This window comes from Episyrphus balteatus, chromosome 4 (assembly GCF_945859705.1).
Source record: "Episyrphus balteatus chromosome 4, idEpiBalt1.1, whole genome shotgun sequence".
In the NCBI taxonomy this organism is placed as follows: domain Eukaryota; kingdom Metazoa; phylum Arthropoda; class Insecta; order Diptera; family Syrphidae; genus Episyrphus; species Episyrphus balteatus.
In genome coordinates, this window is record NC_079137.1 from 63,601,421 (window position 1) to 63,616,510 (window position 15,090).

General features: G+C 28.5%; 2 protein-coding genes across 3 annotated transcripts in view; both read right to left on the reverse strand.

Moving 5' to 3' along the window:
• Nucleotides 1-4,696: 4,696 nt before the first annotated feature.
• Nucleotides 4,697-5,455, reverse strand: LOC129919313 (myb-like protein Q). Its single transcript, XM_056000168.1, has 3 exons — nt 5,241-5,455; nt 5,113-5,164; nt 4,697-5,041 (listed from the first exon to the last, which is right to left on the reverse strand). The coding sequence occupies exons 1-3, from the start codon at nt 5,453-5,455 to the stop codon at nt 4,697-4,699; spliced, it is 612 nt and encodes a 203-aa protein (XP_055856143.1).
• Nucleotides 5,456-5,533: 78 nt separating this feature from the next.
• Nucleotides 5,534-15,090, reverse strand: part of LOC129918643 (uncharacterized) — a 104,766-nt gene continuing 95,209 nt past the window's right edge. Inside the window, exon 3 of one of the 2 annotated variants that reach the window (XM_055999268.1) lies at nt 5,534-5,663. Coding sequence is in view for 1 of the 2 variants with exons in the window: in XM_055999267.1 (XP_055855242.1) it covers nt 5,600-5,663 (64 nt within the window). In the remaining variant the exon portion in view is untranslated. The remainder of the gene's footprint in view (nt 5,664-15,090) is intronic. The other variant, XM_055999267.1, reaches the window with a different exon arrangement.

Below are 15,090 nucleotides of genomic sequence, written 5' to 3' on the forward strand. Positions count from 1 at the left end.
AAAATATAATAAACTAAAAAAAAAGAAGCAAAAAAACGAAGAAAAAACAAGCAATTTTGCCCTCGCACATAACCAAAACCGCAAATAGTACAACATAATTTGAGTAAAGCACATAACATTTATGCGAACAATAAGCGTCTAACTGTGAACGGATTTTCTCACCCTTTTCTAAATCTCCCCTACTCCCAAACTCCAGCCCCCTCGCAGACGTCCTAGATCGCAGCTGCTGCCAAAATGTCCATAAAAACGTCGTCTTAAAGAAGAAACGCCAAAGAAAAAACGCAGTCAAAAGAGAGGAAAACCTTAAAAGACGCTTACTACAACAGAAAGAGCAGACAAAAATTATTTTTGTTTTTTTCTTTTGCTGAGAAAATTCACGTCTCTAAGAAACAAAACTCCATCATCCCGAAATTTATCGATTTTCCACATTTCTTTCCCACAAAATATGGCAAACGGAAATGGAAAAAGTTTTTCATGAGAAATGGAATTTGTGAGGAAAAAGCAAATAAAAAATACGACGACGAAAGAGAGCGAGAGAAATAAAGAACTCCCAGAGAAATAATGTGTGGTAATTCTTCATCGTCCTCGAGTTTTCCTCGTCCTTTCTCTGTTCTGTTTTGTGTGTGTTTGCTTCGACTATACTTTACTGTTATTCACCCTTAAAACGTCCTTGCCGAGGCGAAATATTTTGTTCGTCTTCCTTCCTGTGACTAGTGACGTGGATATAACAAAGCCACTGTGTATACTGGGGAGAATGAGAGCTTAGTCAAAACCAAATCCCAGATGTGTATTTTTTTATGAAAAACAAAAAATAAAGGAGTGAGCCTGTGTGCAAATTGAATGAAATCAACTTTAACACCCAAAGCTTTTGCACGCATCAAATTTAAGTGCCACCACGAAAAATCAGGAAGAAGAAAGACCGAAAAATGGAAGAACAAAATGGATTTTCATGGAAATAAACAGTTTTAGTATAGGCCTTTTATACGTGAGATATATTTTCATACCCAAATTATATATATTTTCCATTCAACTTTTTATATAATGGGTGTGTTTTTTCTTTATGTGAAACATAAACTTTCATTATATTTTCAGGTAAGGTAGTAGGTATAATAATGTACCTACCTATGTTTTATGTATTGGATTTTGTTTTAACCTTTAAATGGGGATAAAGATGGGTTAAAATGTTTGTCAATTTGCTATGTGAATAGGCTCTAATTATTAAGAAATATTGGAAATTTAGTCCTTTTCAGCTTGGATAATTATTTTTTTTAATGTTTAATTGGAAAAATTATGCTAGAAGTCCTTAATTAAAATTTTTAGGCAGATATCCTCTTTGCTACGAAATTTCATTTAAGGTATATTGCCACCCCTCCCTTAACATCTTTTTTATGATTTTAGGAAAAGTTGAGAAACAAAATAATTCCAAGTTTAATTTTCAAATTCCTTTCATTTCCTTTAAATGTATCTAGTTTATTCGTTACAAACCACAATTTTATTACTTCAGAAAAATTGAGAAAACCTTTTTTCGTCTGACCCAGTTCAAATTATATACAAGACGTTTTGCTTTGCAGAAGCCCCCAAATCTTTTCGCAGTTATTTAAATTGCAATTTCCGTACTTATCCATGATATTTTTTGAGCCGTTTATTGTTAATGGACAACCTTAGCTTTCAAGTCTTTTATTACCAGAAGGTTGTCTACTCGCTACTCACGGCAACCAAGACAGTAGCCCCGGTGTCGGATGACAGGGTCCAATGAGAAATTATTTAGGGAAGAAACTTTTTATTAAAAAAACTTAGCAACCAGACCTCCCAGAAATTGTTGGTTTTCAGTTATGAATAGAGCTTGAAGAGACCTATCTTTTAAGACCTCACTCGATGGGTTTGGATTAAATTTTTTAAAATGCAATTTTTTTCGGCACTTGTTTCAACATTTTGTTCCCCAAATATCCGTCGCCGAATGTATAAAAGAGTTTTTTTTTACTATTCTTTCAGATCACTGAGTGCAACTCATAGTTTATGCGTTATGGTCTTCTAAACTTATTCTGATACTTTTTTTAATTTGAAATGGAAAAAAAATCGTGAAGCCTCTGAAGAATGCTCATTTTTCACGGAAATCGACATTTTGTAAGATTTTAGAACCCATCTGAACTGTCTTATTCTTAATCAATTCACTTTGTACTGCTCATAACTTATGCTTATGATCTCTGAATCCTGATCCAATTTTGATTTTTTAATGAAAAAAAAAAAAAAAAAATATAGGTAAGCTTCCGAAAAATGCACCTTTACGCAAAAATTGTTATTTTAAAAAATTGTATACAATCTCGCCTAGAACAACATTCGTCTGCAATCTGTTTTTCTTTTTCTCTAATAATGACATCGTTTATGGGGGATTTAAGAAAACGTTATTTTGACATACCTTGACCCATTTCAACAGAAATTGTAATTCTATTACTACACTTAAAAACTTAGTTTATTTTAAGATAAAGTACTAGCCTTTGTAACTGCAATTAATTTATGTTGTTATCTTATTTCAATCCTTAGATATCTGAAATCTTAGGTGTTTCCATTTATTCTTGCCTATGCTAAATTTATACTTCGTAGTAAAAATGCTTACCCATACTAAATATTTGTAACACTTAAACTAAACCTGTTAAAATTTTTAAGCAAAAGTTACAAATTGCTCCTGACATAGATATCATAGTCAAAATTTTAGCAAACTTATTTCAGTTGGTTTCTTTTAATTTTCATTATTTTGTAATAAGTTATATAATTTCTTAACTATAACATATTAAAAGGTTCTGAAGTGTATACATTCCAGAAAATGTGGAAATATAATAACCTAAACGAATTGCTCTACTTTAAATTTAAGTTACTAGGGGCTGTTTTGTTAACACTCGATTATCTTTTAATCAAGGATTATTCCATAGAAAATTTTTGTATTAATATTATCTTGAATTGATTCAGATCTATTAAAAATCTACTAAATTTTTGAAAAATGTGCTGAACCAGACTTCTCTTCTCTTTTTCTTGGTTGAAACGAAACGTCTTGAACATCATTTACATTAAAAAAATTTTTCCAGCGTCATTTTTTATTCTTATTTTATTCTAAAATCTCTTTTTTGGTGCGGCCAAGAAACTGCATTCCATTATTTTTCTGGTTTCTCGAGATACAGAATAAACACTACAGCCTGCGTGATACATTTTTGTAAATACAGTCGACTCCCTCTAAGTCGAACTCCCCCTAAGTCGAATTTCCCTCTAACTCGAACCGATTTTCGAGTCCCGTGAAAGTTCGACTTAGAGGGAGTCGACTGTAATTTGAAAGTTGAAACTGTATTGCCTGCCCAACAAACAATATCCCTTCTATAAAGCTTTACAGGAGCTACATTATCACCTGTAAAGCTTTATAGAAGCAAATTTGTTAGTCGGGTGTATTACAAATATAGTGCTGCTATATATTTTTGTACTCCAATTGCAATTTCAAGTTCTCTTTAAGTAAAAAACATAAGAGAAACCACAAATAGTGACAGCAGGCAAACTATTCAAAAATAATAAATAAGAAATTCACTGTGGCGTATACGTAACTTTTTTTTTGTAAGAGTTCAATATGGTCCTGGACAATTAGTCAAGTAAAAATCATATTGATTCTTTCAAAATCTCACAGAAATATTTTCTTCCAGCCATTAACTTCCTAAAATCCATTTGAAATAAAAACACCAGTTGAATTATTTTTTTTTCTAACTATCCAATGTTTTTGCTTTTATTTGATTCTTGTTTTCTTCAGTTTTTTTTTCTTCTTATTTATTTGTTTATTTCAGTTTTTTTTCTTCTTCTTTATCATCGTCTTCTTTTCTTTAACAATTATTTAATAATTAATTTAAATAAATTTTCTTTATACAATTAATAATGATAATAATAATAATAGCTTTATTTTCTTTGTCTTATAACTAAATTCATTTTGTGTTTTGTTTTATGTTTTATTTATTTTTGTTTAGCTTTTGCTTTCTTATCATCTCTGCAATTTAAATACATTTATAAACAATTAAATAAAATATATATTTTATTTTTTTAAATTTAAAACAAAAAAAATAAAATTATAATAAAATAAAATAACTATAAATAATAATACAGAACAGTACAAGAGTTTAATAATAATAAATTTGTTGTAATAATATTTAATAAAAATAAAAACAAATAATAATTATTGTTATAAACTACAGTCTAGGATATAGTTTTTTTTTAATTTTTATTTATATTTATAATTATTTGTTTTTTCATATATAATATATATAATTTATTTATTTAGTTTTCTTTAGTTTTATTTATTTATTTTGTTGTTTCTTGGAAATATTTTTTTATTTATTTTCAATCAATTAGTTTTTTTTATTTTAAATGTTTTTTTTTTCGTTATTTAAAGTAGTTTTGTGTGTGTTTGCTGTTTTTTTGTTTTTTCTTCTTTTTATTAAATAAATTAGATTTTAATCAATTCACTTTATTTATTGTTTTTAACATTTTTAAGATTATTTTTTTTTGTTTTCTTTTTTTGGATAAACTACGTTTGATGTCATTTATGGTTTACTACGTGTTTTTTTTTTCATAATAGGGAGCTAAAGACAGTACTAAATATATATCAAATATTTTATTTTTTTTTTTAATTTATGCTAATTTTTTGATGATTTTATTTTTCAATTTATTCTTATAGATACCCTCCGGCTCGATAATTGTAGTCATATCCAGCAAATGGAAGATTTCTAGCAGCGAATACACTTTGTGCAGCGCTACTACTATGTTGATGATGTGCAGCTGTAGCAACATGTTGCTGCTGTTGATGATGACTTTGTTGCTGTTGCTGTTGTTGCTGATGCAATTGTTGCTGATGGGCGGCCGTTTGCATCAAAGATGGTGGTGCCTGATGGGCGGTGGGTGTCATGTAACCAGCTGCGGCAGCAGCTGTGGCCGCTGCTAGAGCGGCTTGGGAATGTGCTGATGCAAAGCCAGGTGGCATGCCACCCATATGGAAATTATAATTGCTTTGTTGTTGCTGAAGTTGTTGTTGTTGTTGTTGTTGCTGTTGTTGTTGTAGTTGATGTTGTTGCTGTTGATGATGCAAACTATTTGAGCTTTGATTTGATGTTGCTGCCGCATATGCTGATGATTGTTGTTGCTGATGTTGTTGTTGTTGATTTTGTTGCGAATGTTGTTGTTGATGATTTGAATGTTGTTGCTGATGTTGTTGTTGCTGTTGTTGTTGTTGCGGATGATTTTGTTGATGATGTTGCGTATGATATTTTCCACCGGGGAACATCATATTGGCCGCATAAGTACCGAGGGCTGCTTCAGCAGCAGCATATTGTTGTTGCTGTTGTTGCATAAGACTACCATCGGCATAGGAATTATTGTTACTCTGTAGATTATTATTATTATTTGTGCTAGACGATGTATTGCTACTTAACATGCCATTTGCATTGGCATTGGTACTATTTGTATTATTGCTGTGATGAACGTTGCTGGTATTATTGCTATTATTGGTGTTTTGGCTATTGGAACTTGATTGATTACCACCACCATTGAGTGCGGGCTCTTTGCGAGCCCCTATATGTCATTCGCCACTCGCCGTTACAGTTGTCCATTGCCACGGGCTATTGTAGCCAGCTTTTTGGGTACTAAAATTAAACAAAAAAAGAAAAAAAATTTTGTTAATAAAAATTGAAATAAATTCTAAAAATAAATAAATTTAAGCTTAAAAATGTTGTAGAAAAAGGTTATCATAAAAAAACAAGGGCTTTCACACCAAAAAAAGGTGTGACAATAAAGTGTTTGCTCAATAGCTTATTTTAGCAACAAAATTAAATATATTTGTAATGTATTTTTATTTATTATTCCGAAATAAAATTAAAAAAAAAACAAATATCCACTCCAATAAATATTGCGCCTTGCAATTTAACAACCATTTAAATAAACAAAACGAAAACAAAAAACTTGAGTAATAAATTTCCAAAGCCACAATTTACGCAGTCAAAATTTATATAAACACAAACAGAAAAACAAAAAAACAATTCAGTTGAATTATGCAATGAAATTGAGTAATTAACACAGTTCGTTGAAAGAATTACCATTTATTATAATGCAATTAAAACGTCGTCACTGACGTCTATTCTGATATACTATGCATATACGAAATGTATCTACTCCTAAAAACCTTACTATGTAATTAGACGTTTGTTGGAGTATAAGATTATTTAATTGTTTGAGGGAAGGGATATAGACATTATACAATGGATTCCATTGTTTTTCCACACATGCATGTTAGTATTTAAAATTGTAGGGGTTACTTAAAGGCAAATTATAGATTCATAGAATATAGGCATTCAAATGAAATAATTCTTGACCAGTTCTTAAGGAAGACAGAGGAAGAAATTTTTATCATCAACTTGACCTATGACCAGCATTTTAAAAGTTATTTTTCTCAAAAACTTGTGTTTAAATTGTGAAAGAAAATGACTACTTTTAAAATATAAAAAAAAATATTTTTAAATTGTTTCTTGATTTCTGATTTTGTAAACAACTCAAGGTATTTCAAAATTTTTTTTTTTATGAATGATTTTTGTTTTTAACTTTGTTTTTATGTGTCGATTAATATTATCACATTTTATTTTGAAATTTTTAGAAATTTTGTACCTAAAAAATATTACTTTTTTTAAAAAATCGGTCAAAATAATTGGTTTTCCAAAAATTCTTTGTTGTATAAGAAATTAAATGGGATATTTAGTTTGGAGGTCTGAACCATTTGAAAGAATGTTTTTTTTTTTTGTAATATACATTATTTTTTTTATTAAAAAAATTATTATTATTATTATTAAAAAATATATATTTAATACAAAAACTTAGCAAATTTCACTTTTGCAATTTGAATATCCCAAAATTTGAAAGGTGTACAAGTATATTCTGAACCAAGAGTAGATCAAACACTTTCTTCAATATCGGCTATGCAGTTGGAAGCAAGTAAAAGTTAAGATTTATACATAGTAGGATCATTAATTAATTGAAAAAGTGTGTGTCTTAATTTAAGTATACGCAATTTTCCTCTTGCTCAAAAAAAGCAACTATACCATCGGATTGGAGTCTTTGAAGTTAATTATAGAAATAATTTAATCAATATTTTAAATTTGAAAGGGATTCTGTCTCAAAACAGCTTTATCCTCCTGGGATCCCTGATATCACCAATGATACTTTTTTCATTTATTTAAAAGCCTTGGATTTCATGAGGATGACAGGTAATTGTAGGTTCTTGGTATATTTTCTATGAACTATTGCGATTCAGATCCCATTGAATGTTTTAATAACATGACTATATGACGGAGAAGTTGAAATAAGTGGTTTCCGTCATATTCTCCGTGCGATCTGTGCTTTATTGCGTTGGTTGGTCTGTTTGATTGTGCATCCATTTGTACACCAAGCTAGGGTCTAAAGGTATGGATGGATTGCTTACAAAAAATAATCTGTACCAAATTTCAGGTACAGATTATTTTTTGTAATTTTCAAGATTCGTTTTTTTTTTTTTTTTTAATTAATTTAATATTTAGACTAGAAAGAATGTCTCCTATTCCATATAATAGTTTCGGGATCTTCATTATTCAAAAAAACGGCTCATACGATTTAAATTAACGTTATATATAAACTGTTTAGTTTTTTCCAAAAATTCGATTAATGAAAATATGACAAATGGCTTAGCCAATTTTATTAAAAATTTATAGGAAAATACATTGCTTCATGTTAAAAAATATTATGAATTCAAATCTTTTAAAACAAAAAGTTTTTTTATTTTCATGTGATAATTTTTCAGTTTTTTTGTTTTGAAAGATATCTACCTAGAATTTTGTACATTTTTTAGTAAGTAAGTAACCTTCATTCAATAATAAATCCATATATCCTTTAAGTTTTGAGGCTTAAAATTATATTGAAGTTTGAAAACTTGAAGAAAATACCTAGTATGTATAGTACTTTCTTACTTTAATCTATATTAAACGTAAGATTTCATGTAACATTGATTAATCTTACGTTTTTTGAGTAATTAAAGTGTATAATTTGAATAAATAGGCCAAAATTGTAAACAATGATACAAATTTTTTTTCGAATTCAAGCTTTTTTCATTTTACGAAAACATGTTCTATAGTATACTAATGTAATTTTTTTTTTACACCATCAGAAAATAGACATTTTAACGAACAAAATGCCCACCGACTTTTTGAAAAAAGCTGATATTTTGACACGTGAATTTTCAATTGAAAATTAGGCTGTTTTTTTGGTATTAAGTCAAAATAAGGTAAAAAAATTACTATTTTAAATCAAATAAATTACAGTGTATTTGGGACATAATAAGCTAATTTTCACCAAATTTCGTAGAAAAATTTTTGTTTTTGAAAAAGATAAAAATAAAAAACCAAAAACTCGGTTTTTTGAATTTTTTACATACATTTTGAGGTTATGTGAAAAAATTGTTGATACAAAACTTGTAGATCTTTTTATTACTCACAACTTCGCCACACAAATTTTTTCTATAGGATTTGTAGTTTTGCCGGAAATCGAGATATACCATTTTTTACCATTAAAAACTCAACCCACCCACTTCCCGAACTCGGCTCGCCCGTAATTTATTTTTCCTTTAATATTCATCATATTCACCTCCTTTTCCAATGGGTTTCATTCTACTATGATTTTTTTTGGTTTCAAAAATTATCGACCCTGGTCTATAATTTTTAGGGACATTTTTGAGTAGTTTTTATTTTTTTGGAATTTTTAAAAGTCTGCAAAAAAGCTCAAACTTATAGAAAATATAGGTTTTAATCATGCGCATGCATAAGTATTTTGCATAGGCCATTTTTCTAAAAGTTTTAAAGTTAACATTTTTAAACTCATTTTATGAATTTTTCAAGTTTTGATCCTCTTTTTCATTTGAAAATTAACTAATTACAGAGTCGAAAATTAGAAATAAATACAAGAAATGGCGGAACGAAGTCCGCCGGGTCAGCTAGTAATTGTATAAATTGATCACAATAGAACAAACTAGAATCAATATTAAGATTCTGGTTCATAGGTATATCAAAAAATAAAGTGTTCAAGTAAGACAAAATTCTTAAAGATTTTCTGTAGACACAAAATGGCACGCATACGCCACAGTGAACCACAAATTGTTTAATTTGTTACTTGAGTGATCTGTGTACGAACATTTTGCTGTTACTGTACTGTACGTCTTGAAAATATAGAAACGATTTTTATGTCTACATCTTTTTGAAAAATATTCTAAAAAACAACGGAAATCCAATAAAATTCTCAGCACCAAACTAAATGCTCCTAGCCCTTTTGCCATCTAATGACTGATACCAATTATTATCTACAACGTAGGTACAGTACATAATGTACATAAATACGACCTCATTTGTACCCCTTAATTATTTTTTTGTTTTGTTTATATATTTTTCATTTATTTGTTTTGTGCATTTTGTATGCAACTAATGAACTTTCTTCTTTGCAGTTCATTAAAATTCGTTCAACCAAAACACAAACAAATAAAACTTAAATGAAAACACGAACAAAACAAAAAAAAAAAAATTTAGAAAAACTAATTAAGGGGCTCCACGTTTTGTTGCATTAATTACTTTAACTTCCAATTGTGTGTGTTTCAACCTTTTCTCTCTCGAACTAAATTACCTACAACAAATTACCCCTCAAACCCTTTTAGCAATCTATTTGTTTTTTTGATAAATATTTAGGGCGCACAATATAGCAGCAGCCCATTATGACTTTACAAACTCAATATTAACTTTTTCCTTGTTTTTGTGTCATAAATTATTCAAATTTCAGAAAAAGCTAATGGATCCATTTATCCAAAAGCAAAAATAAAAAAATAAATAGACATTTTTTATTGTTAGTGGGTGGGGGTTATTGTGAGAGTAATGTCATGTTGCAGGACATTCCCTCTGCGAAAAAGTCAACTTAAACAATAAATTAATTGGAAAAGTCACATGAAAATGTAACTTGGAAGCAAAAGAAAAAATGTGTTAAGAGAAAGTATTCTTTAAATAACAAAAAAACATGAAAAAACAACAAAACATGTACCACTTTGTGTACAGATTTTTTTTTATCAACATCTTGTCTTGTTGTTGTTATTGTTGTTAAAAGCTTATCTTTATCTTTTTTTTTTCCAACACTATCTATCTTCATAAAATAAAATTGTTTAATTAATATATTTATGTTTGCACCTAAATTAACTGCAAACGATTCTCTTAACACAAAAGGCAACGCCATAAACTATGGCAAATTCGCATTCAAGGTTGCTGAAACAAAGTTGATTGTATCTCGATTTAGTCCGAATGTTTATGAGACAAAACGAAAAAAAAAAAAAACAAAAATTGTGTATAGGTATAGTTTTTCTTTTTATCTATCTTGGCTTTGTATTTCATGTACAGAGGTGGATTTTCTAGAACAATGGGTTTTTGGGCCCTAATTTGAATAAAAACCGAGATCACAACATGTTGATATGTATACAATACATACAAGCAACACAAAATAATATAATTCTCATAAGATACTACTTAATTCATTCTTTATTTAGTCTTAAATCGGAATTTTATTTATGGCTCTTTTAGGTATCGATAATTTAGGATTTTATGGGTGAAAATGTGTAGTTTATGAAAACAGTATTTTAAAAAATAAATATTTTATTAATTCCCAACAAGTTTTTTTAAAAACATATTTCTTTGATTATTTCGTAGTATAAGAAATAATATTTTCTCGTTACAAGAAATGTTATAAAATCGAATATTGTTATAAAAAATTATTAAATTTGTTCAAATAAAATACTTGGTAACAACTTGGTTTTTTAAAAAACTATAATTTTCAAACTCAAATAGAAAAGAAAACATTTTTAACACAAAAATGAACTTTTTTATTACGAATTTTACATTTTAAATCAAACAAGTAAAATAAAAACCAGTTAAACCAATTAATTTGAAACCGATTTCATATCAGAAATTAAATTGGCTACATTACTGCCAATACAACAAGCTTCTTTTTAACCAGTTTTACATTTGTACCTAATAAAATTGGTTAATTTTTAGCCAACAAAGTAAGATATATAGTTACCAATTTCAAGAGTGTTTTTTTTTTAACATATATAAATTCTGTTATTTTAAAGCTAGTTTCAAAATTCAGGGCTAGAATTGGTTATAAATTAACCAAAAAATTGAAAAAAAAAGTTAGTTATTGGTAAAAATAGACCTGATTTGAAACCCATGTTTGAAAAAGGAATTTTAAAGCCCATTTAGAACCTAGGGTTTTAAAATATTGAGAAAAAAGGATACAAAATTACCAGAAATTAACTTTTGGGTTAATTATTTACCGAAAAATTATCCGCAGTTACAAAATAACCAACTTCTAGCCATTTTATAACTGTGGTTATTCCAAGTAATATTTTTACCGCGGTAATTTGTCTTCTTTATTAAGAATTTTGTCTTAATTTCTTATATAAAACTTTTTAACACGAATATAAATCCTTCTTGTTGAAGACTGACTGAAGAAGAAGTTATTAAAAATGTTAAATTTTTCAAACTAACAAACTCGACTAAAATCAGTTGAGAATAATTTGAGAAAAAGATTGATAACTCAGACTCTTGAGTAAGAGGTTCTTTTTTACTTTCTCATCGATAATTTTCTTCAATTTGATTTGTTATTCAGTTGAACTTTCAAGGCTTCAGAATTTGGCAAAACGTTTTATTGTTTTCAAAAAATGTTGTTTAAAAAATGTCAAACAACTAAAAATTGTTAAGGCCTAGTTACTTTTAAATCCGGTTCCGCTTTCATTCATTGGAATGAAAAACAATTTTAAAAAACCAACAACAACCATCAACAAAGTCATCTTGTTCATGCCATTTATGTGTAGAAAGCACGAAATAAATTGGCAAAAAAAACTAAATTAAAAAAAAACTTAAAAAAAACAACCGCGAGACTATAGAGTAAAAAAAAAAAATAACAACGATGCTGTTAAAAAGACTTTGTGCATACAATCTCTTAAGTTGTTTGTTGTCCAGAGTAAAAGAAGAAAAACTGAGAGAAATTTAGGTCATCATCACTCTAAACATCAGATAAATAATAAGATTGCATTTTCTTTATATACATTTTTATGTCCATAAAAAAACACGTTGCAGTATTTTTAAGTATATTTTTATATGCGAAATAAGTATATTTTTGTTTTATTAATGTGAAACAAAAAACAAAGATATTATTTTTTTACTTTGAAGTTTTTAATTAATTTAGAAACTTTCCATTCAAAATAATGTGGTTACAGAAAATATATATGCCTATGTAATAATAATTTCTAATCTAAATAGAAACGAGGTATTCGATTTCTTTTGAACTTTTGTGCTAAATATTTTTGCCTTTTTATAGACTTTGGCATATATAATAGTTATGCAAACATTTTTATTTGATAATGAACAACTGCTAGCAACCACAAACTACAACCATTAAACCGGAAGGTTTGTGTAAATATTAAATTTTATTTTTAGGGCATCACGTTTTGGGGCACGAGTGAAATTTTAAAATTTAAATTGCTGTTTTACATTCATCATAAAAATGTGTTAACAAATATAATGAAATTAATGAATCTATAAAACTGCGCCCTTATTAGCAAAACTTGAAGTGATAAATATTATACATTAATGTAGTGTTGGAATGTGAACTAAGCATTGTTGAACAGGGTGTTCTCAAGGAAAACGATTTCTTATTTATTTTTGTATAACTTAGAATGAAATAATGGTCATCTTTTGATATGCTGCTGCGTTTGGCTTAAACAGATTGAAGTAGAAAAAGACGTTTATCGTACCTCCTTTTTCCTTTAGAGTGAGCTCTACTTTTGTTAAATGATTGTTGTTCTAGTTAAACGAATATTTAGTCAAAAAATTTAATGAGCAAACTAAAAATGCATAATACTTAAACCTGATGCTAAGAGAATAATTTTTGCAGAAGCTAATAAAACACTGTAGGAATTGGTTAAACACAGATGATACTGATAAATGCGAGTTCACAGTTCAATTAACTGAAAAATTTCATTGAAAATTCAGCTGAAACAATTATCAGCCAAATTGCAACTTAAACTGTTATAATACAGAAAAAAGGCGATAAACCAAAGGCGGAAATCATAAATCTTGGCCGAAACTGATGACTTTAAGGCGAAACTGGGAAATACAGCAAAAATGACAAATTCTTAGCAGAAACTTTGTATGGGATGTTAAACAGGTATAAATCGAAGTAAAACTAGGAAAACTAGGAAAATGATTAACCCTCTGTAGGCACACCTCTTTTTTTTTGACGTGATAGGCACACGGGTGCGAATTTAGCTTCTACTTTTTCATGTCGCTAGAACTTTTTTATGGAGAAAACTTGTATGAAATTGATGTAGAATTTTTCGAGGAATTCGAATATTGTTTTCACAATTAAAAAAAATGTCACCGAAAAAAAAAACTTGATAATAACAGCTATCAAATTAACATTTTTCAGTGACAAAAGTCGTCCAACAATTAAAATATCAATTTTGATATTTTATCATATCATTTTGACATTTTTTAATTTCAGGTGGGATAGTGAAAATTTCACTTTGACAATTAAAATATCATTTTGACATTTTTTTAAGTTTAAGTGGATAGTGAAAATTTCACTTTGACAATTAAAATATCAATGTTGACTAGATTTTACATTTTAATTTATTATAATGAAACCTATTTCTTTCTTTTTCATTTTTATTATTTTTATTATTTTAAGAATTTTCTTTCTTTTTTCAAAACATTACTGAAAGGATATATTCTTTACAAAATAATGGTGATATTATTTTTTCTATTATAGGTGATATAATTGTTTTGTTATTTTCTCCCAAACTTTGTGAAGTAAAATTTTAGTGCCGATCAAATTTTCTCAGTAAATCATACATTTTACTTCGAAAAAACACAAAGCGCCTTTAAATTAGTACACACTAAGAATTTTTTATTTAATATTTTTTAATAATTTGGAATGAGAAATTGATATGAAAAAATGATAATAAATTATCAAAAAAAATTTCCAAAATGTGACATTTAAATATCATCCTGATAATAAAAATGTTGTTTTAACATTTTAAATATCATAAAACACATTTTATAGAGCATTTTTGGCTGATATTTAAAAAATGTTAATTTGATATTTAAAAAATGTTAAATTGATATTGGTTTTTTTTTCGGTGTATTTACACCATTATAAAGAGACTTTTTTGCACCCACTTTTTTAAAAAATTGTAATTTTTTCATTTTTGTCGTGCCAAATTCGTTAATTCTGTAGATAATGCTAAAATGCAAATCAATTAGTTTATCAAAACAAAAACCGATAACTTAATAAATAAATAAGTTAATTGATACTGGAAAATTACAATTAGAAGACTTGAGAATTTAAACCATGATGGATAATAGAAATAAAAACTGTAAATCGTATGTGAGCATAAACTGTTTAATTTCAAAACAACCTCTAAAACTCATCCGAAATTTTTTAACTGTAGGTGAACTTGGAAGTCCTTTGTTTTAGGGTACATATTCATTCTCTACGTCAACACCAGAGGCACCATCTGTCAAAAGTCCGTCCAGCTGCTTGCATATGCCGACGATATTGACATAATCGGAAGAACTCAGCGTGATGTCAATGGCGCTTTTGTAAGCATCGAAGCGGAAGCGGCAAAAATGGGTTTAAAGGTCAATGAGGGCAAAACCAAGTATATGCTGTCGTCAAAAAAGGACACTCAACATCGACGCATTGGACAAAACGTCACTATCGACAGCCATAACTTCGAGGTAGTAAAGGACTTCGTCTACCTGGGCTCCGCTATAAACACAGACAACAACATCAGCGCTGAAATCAAACGGAGAATTACTCTTGCCAACCGCTGATACTTTGGTTTGAGAAGGCAACTGACCAGCAAAGCCCTCTCTCGAGCAACTAAGGTGTCCCTGTATAAGACCCTTATCATCCCAGTCCTGCTATATGGTGCAGAAGCATGGACTTTAACGAAGGCGG

Excerpts from the sequence above, each read along its gene's own strand:
- LOC129919313 (XM_056000168.1), bottom strand. The coding sequence starts at position 5,455 with ATGTTAAGTAGCAATACATCGTCTAGCACAAATAATAATAATAATCTA. Across the intron at positions 5,165-5,240 it reads CATCCGCAACAACAACAACA|CAACAACAATCATCAGCATA; the intron begins GCAACAACAACA and ends CAACAACATCAG. Across the intron at positions 5,042-5,112 it reads ATCAAATCAAAGCTCAAATA|CAACAACAAAGCAATTATAA; the intron begins GTTTGCATCATC and ends CAACAACTTCAG.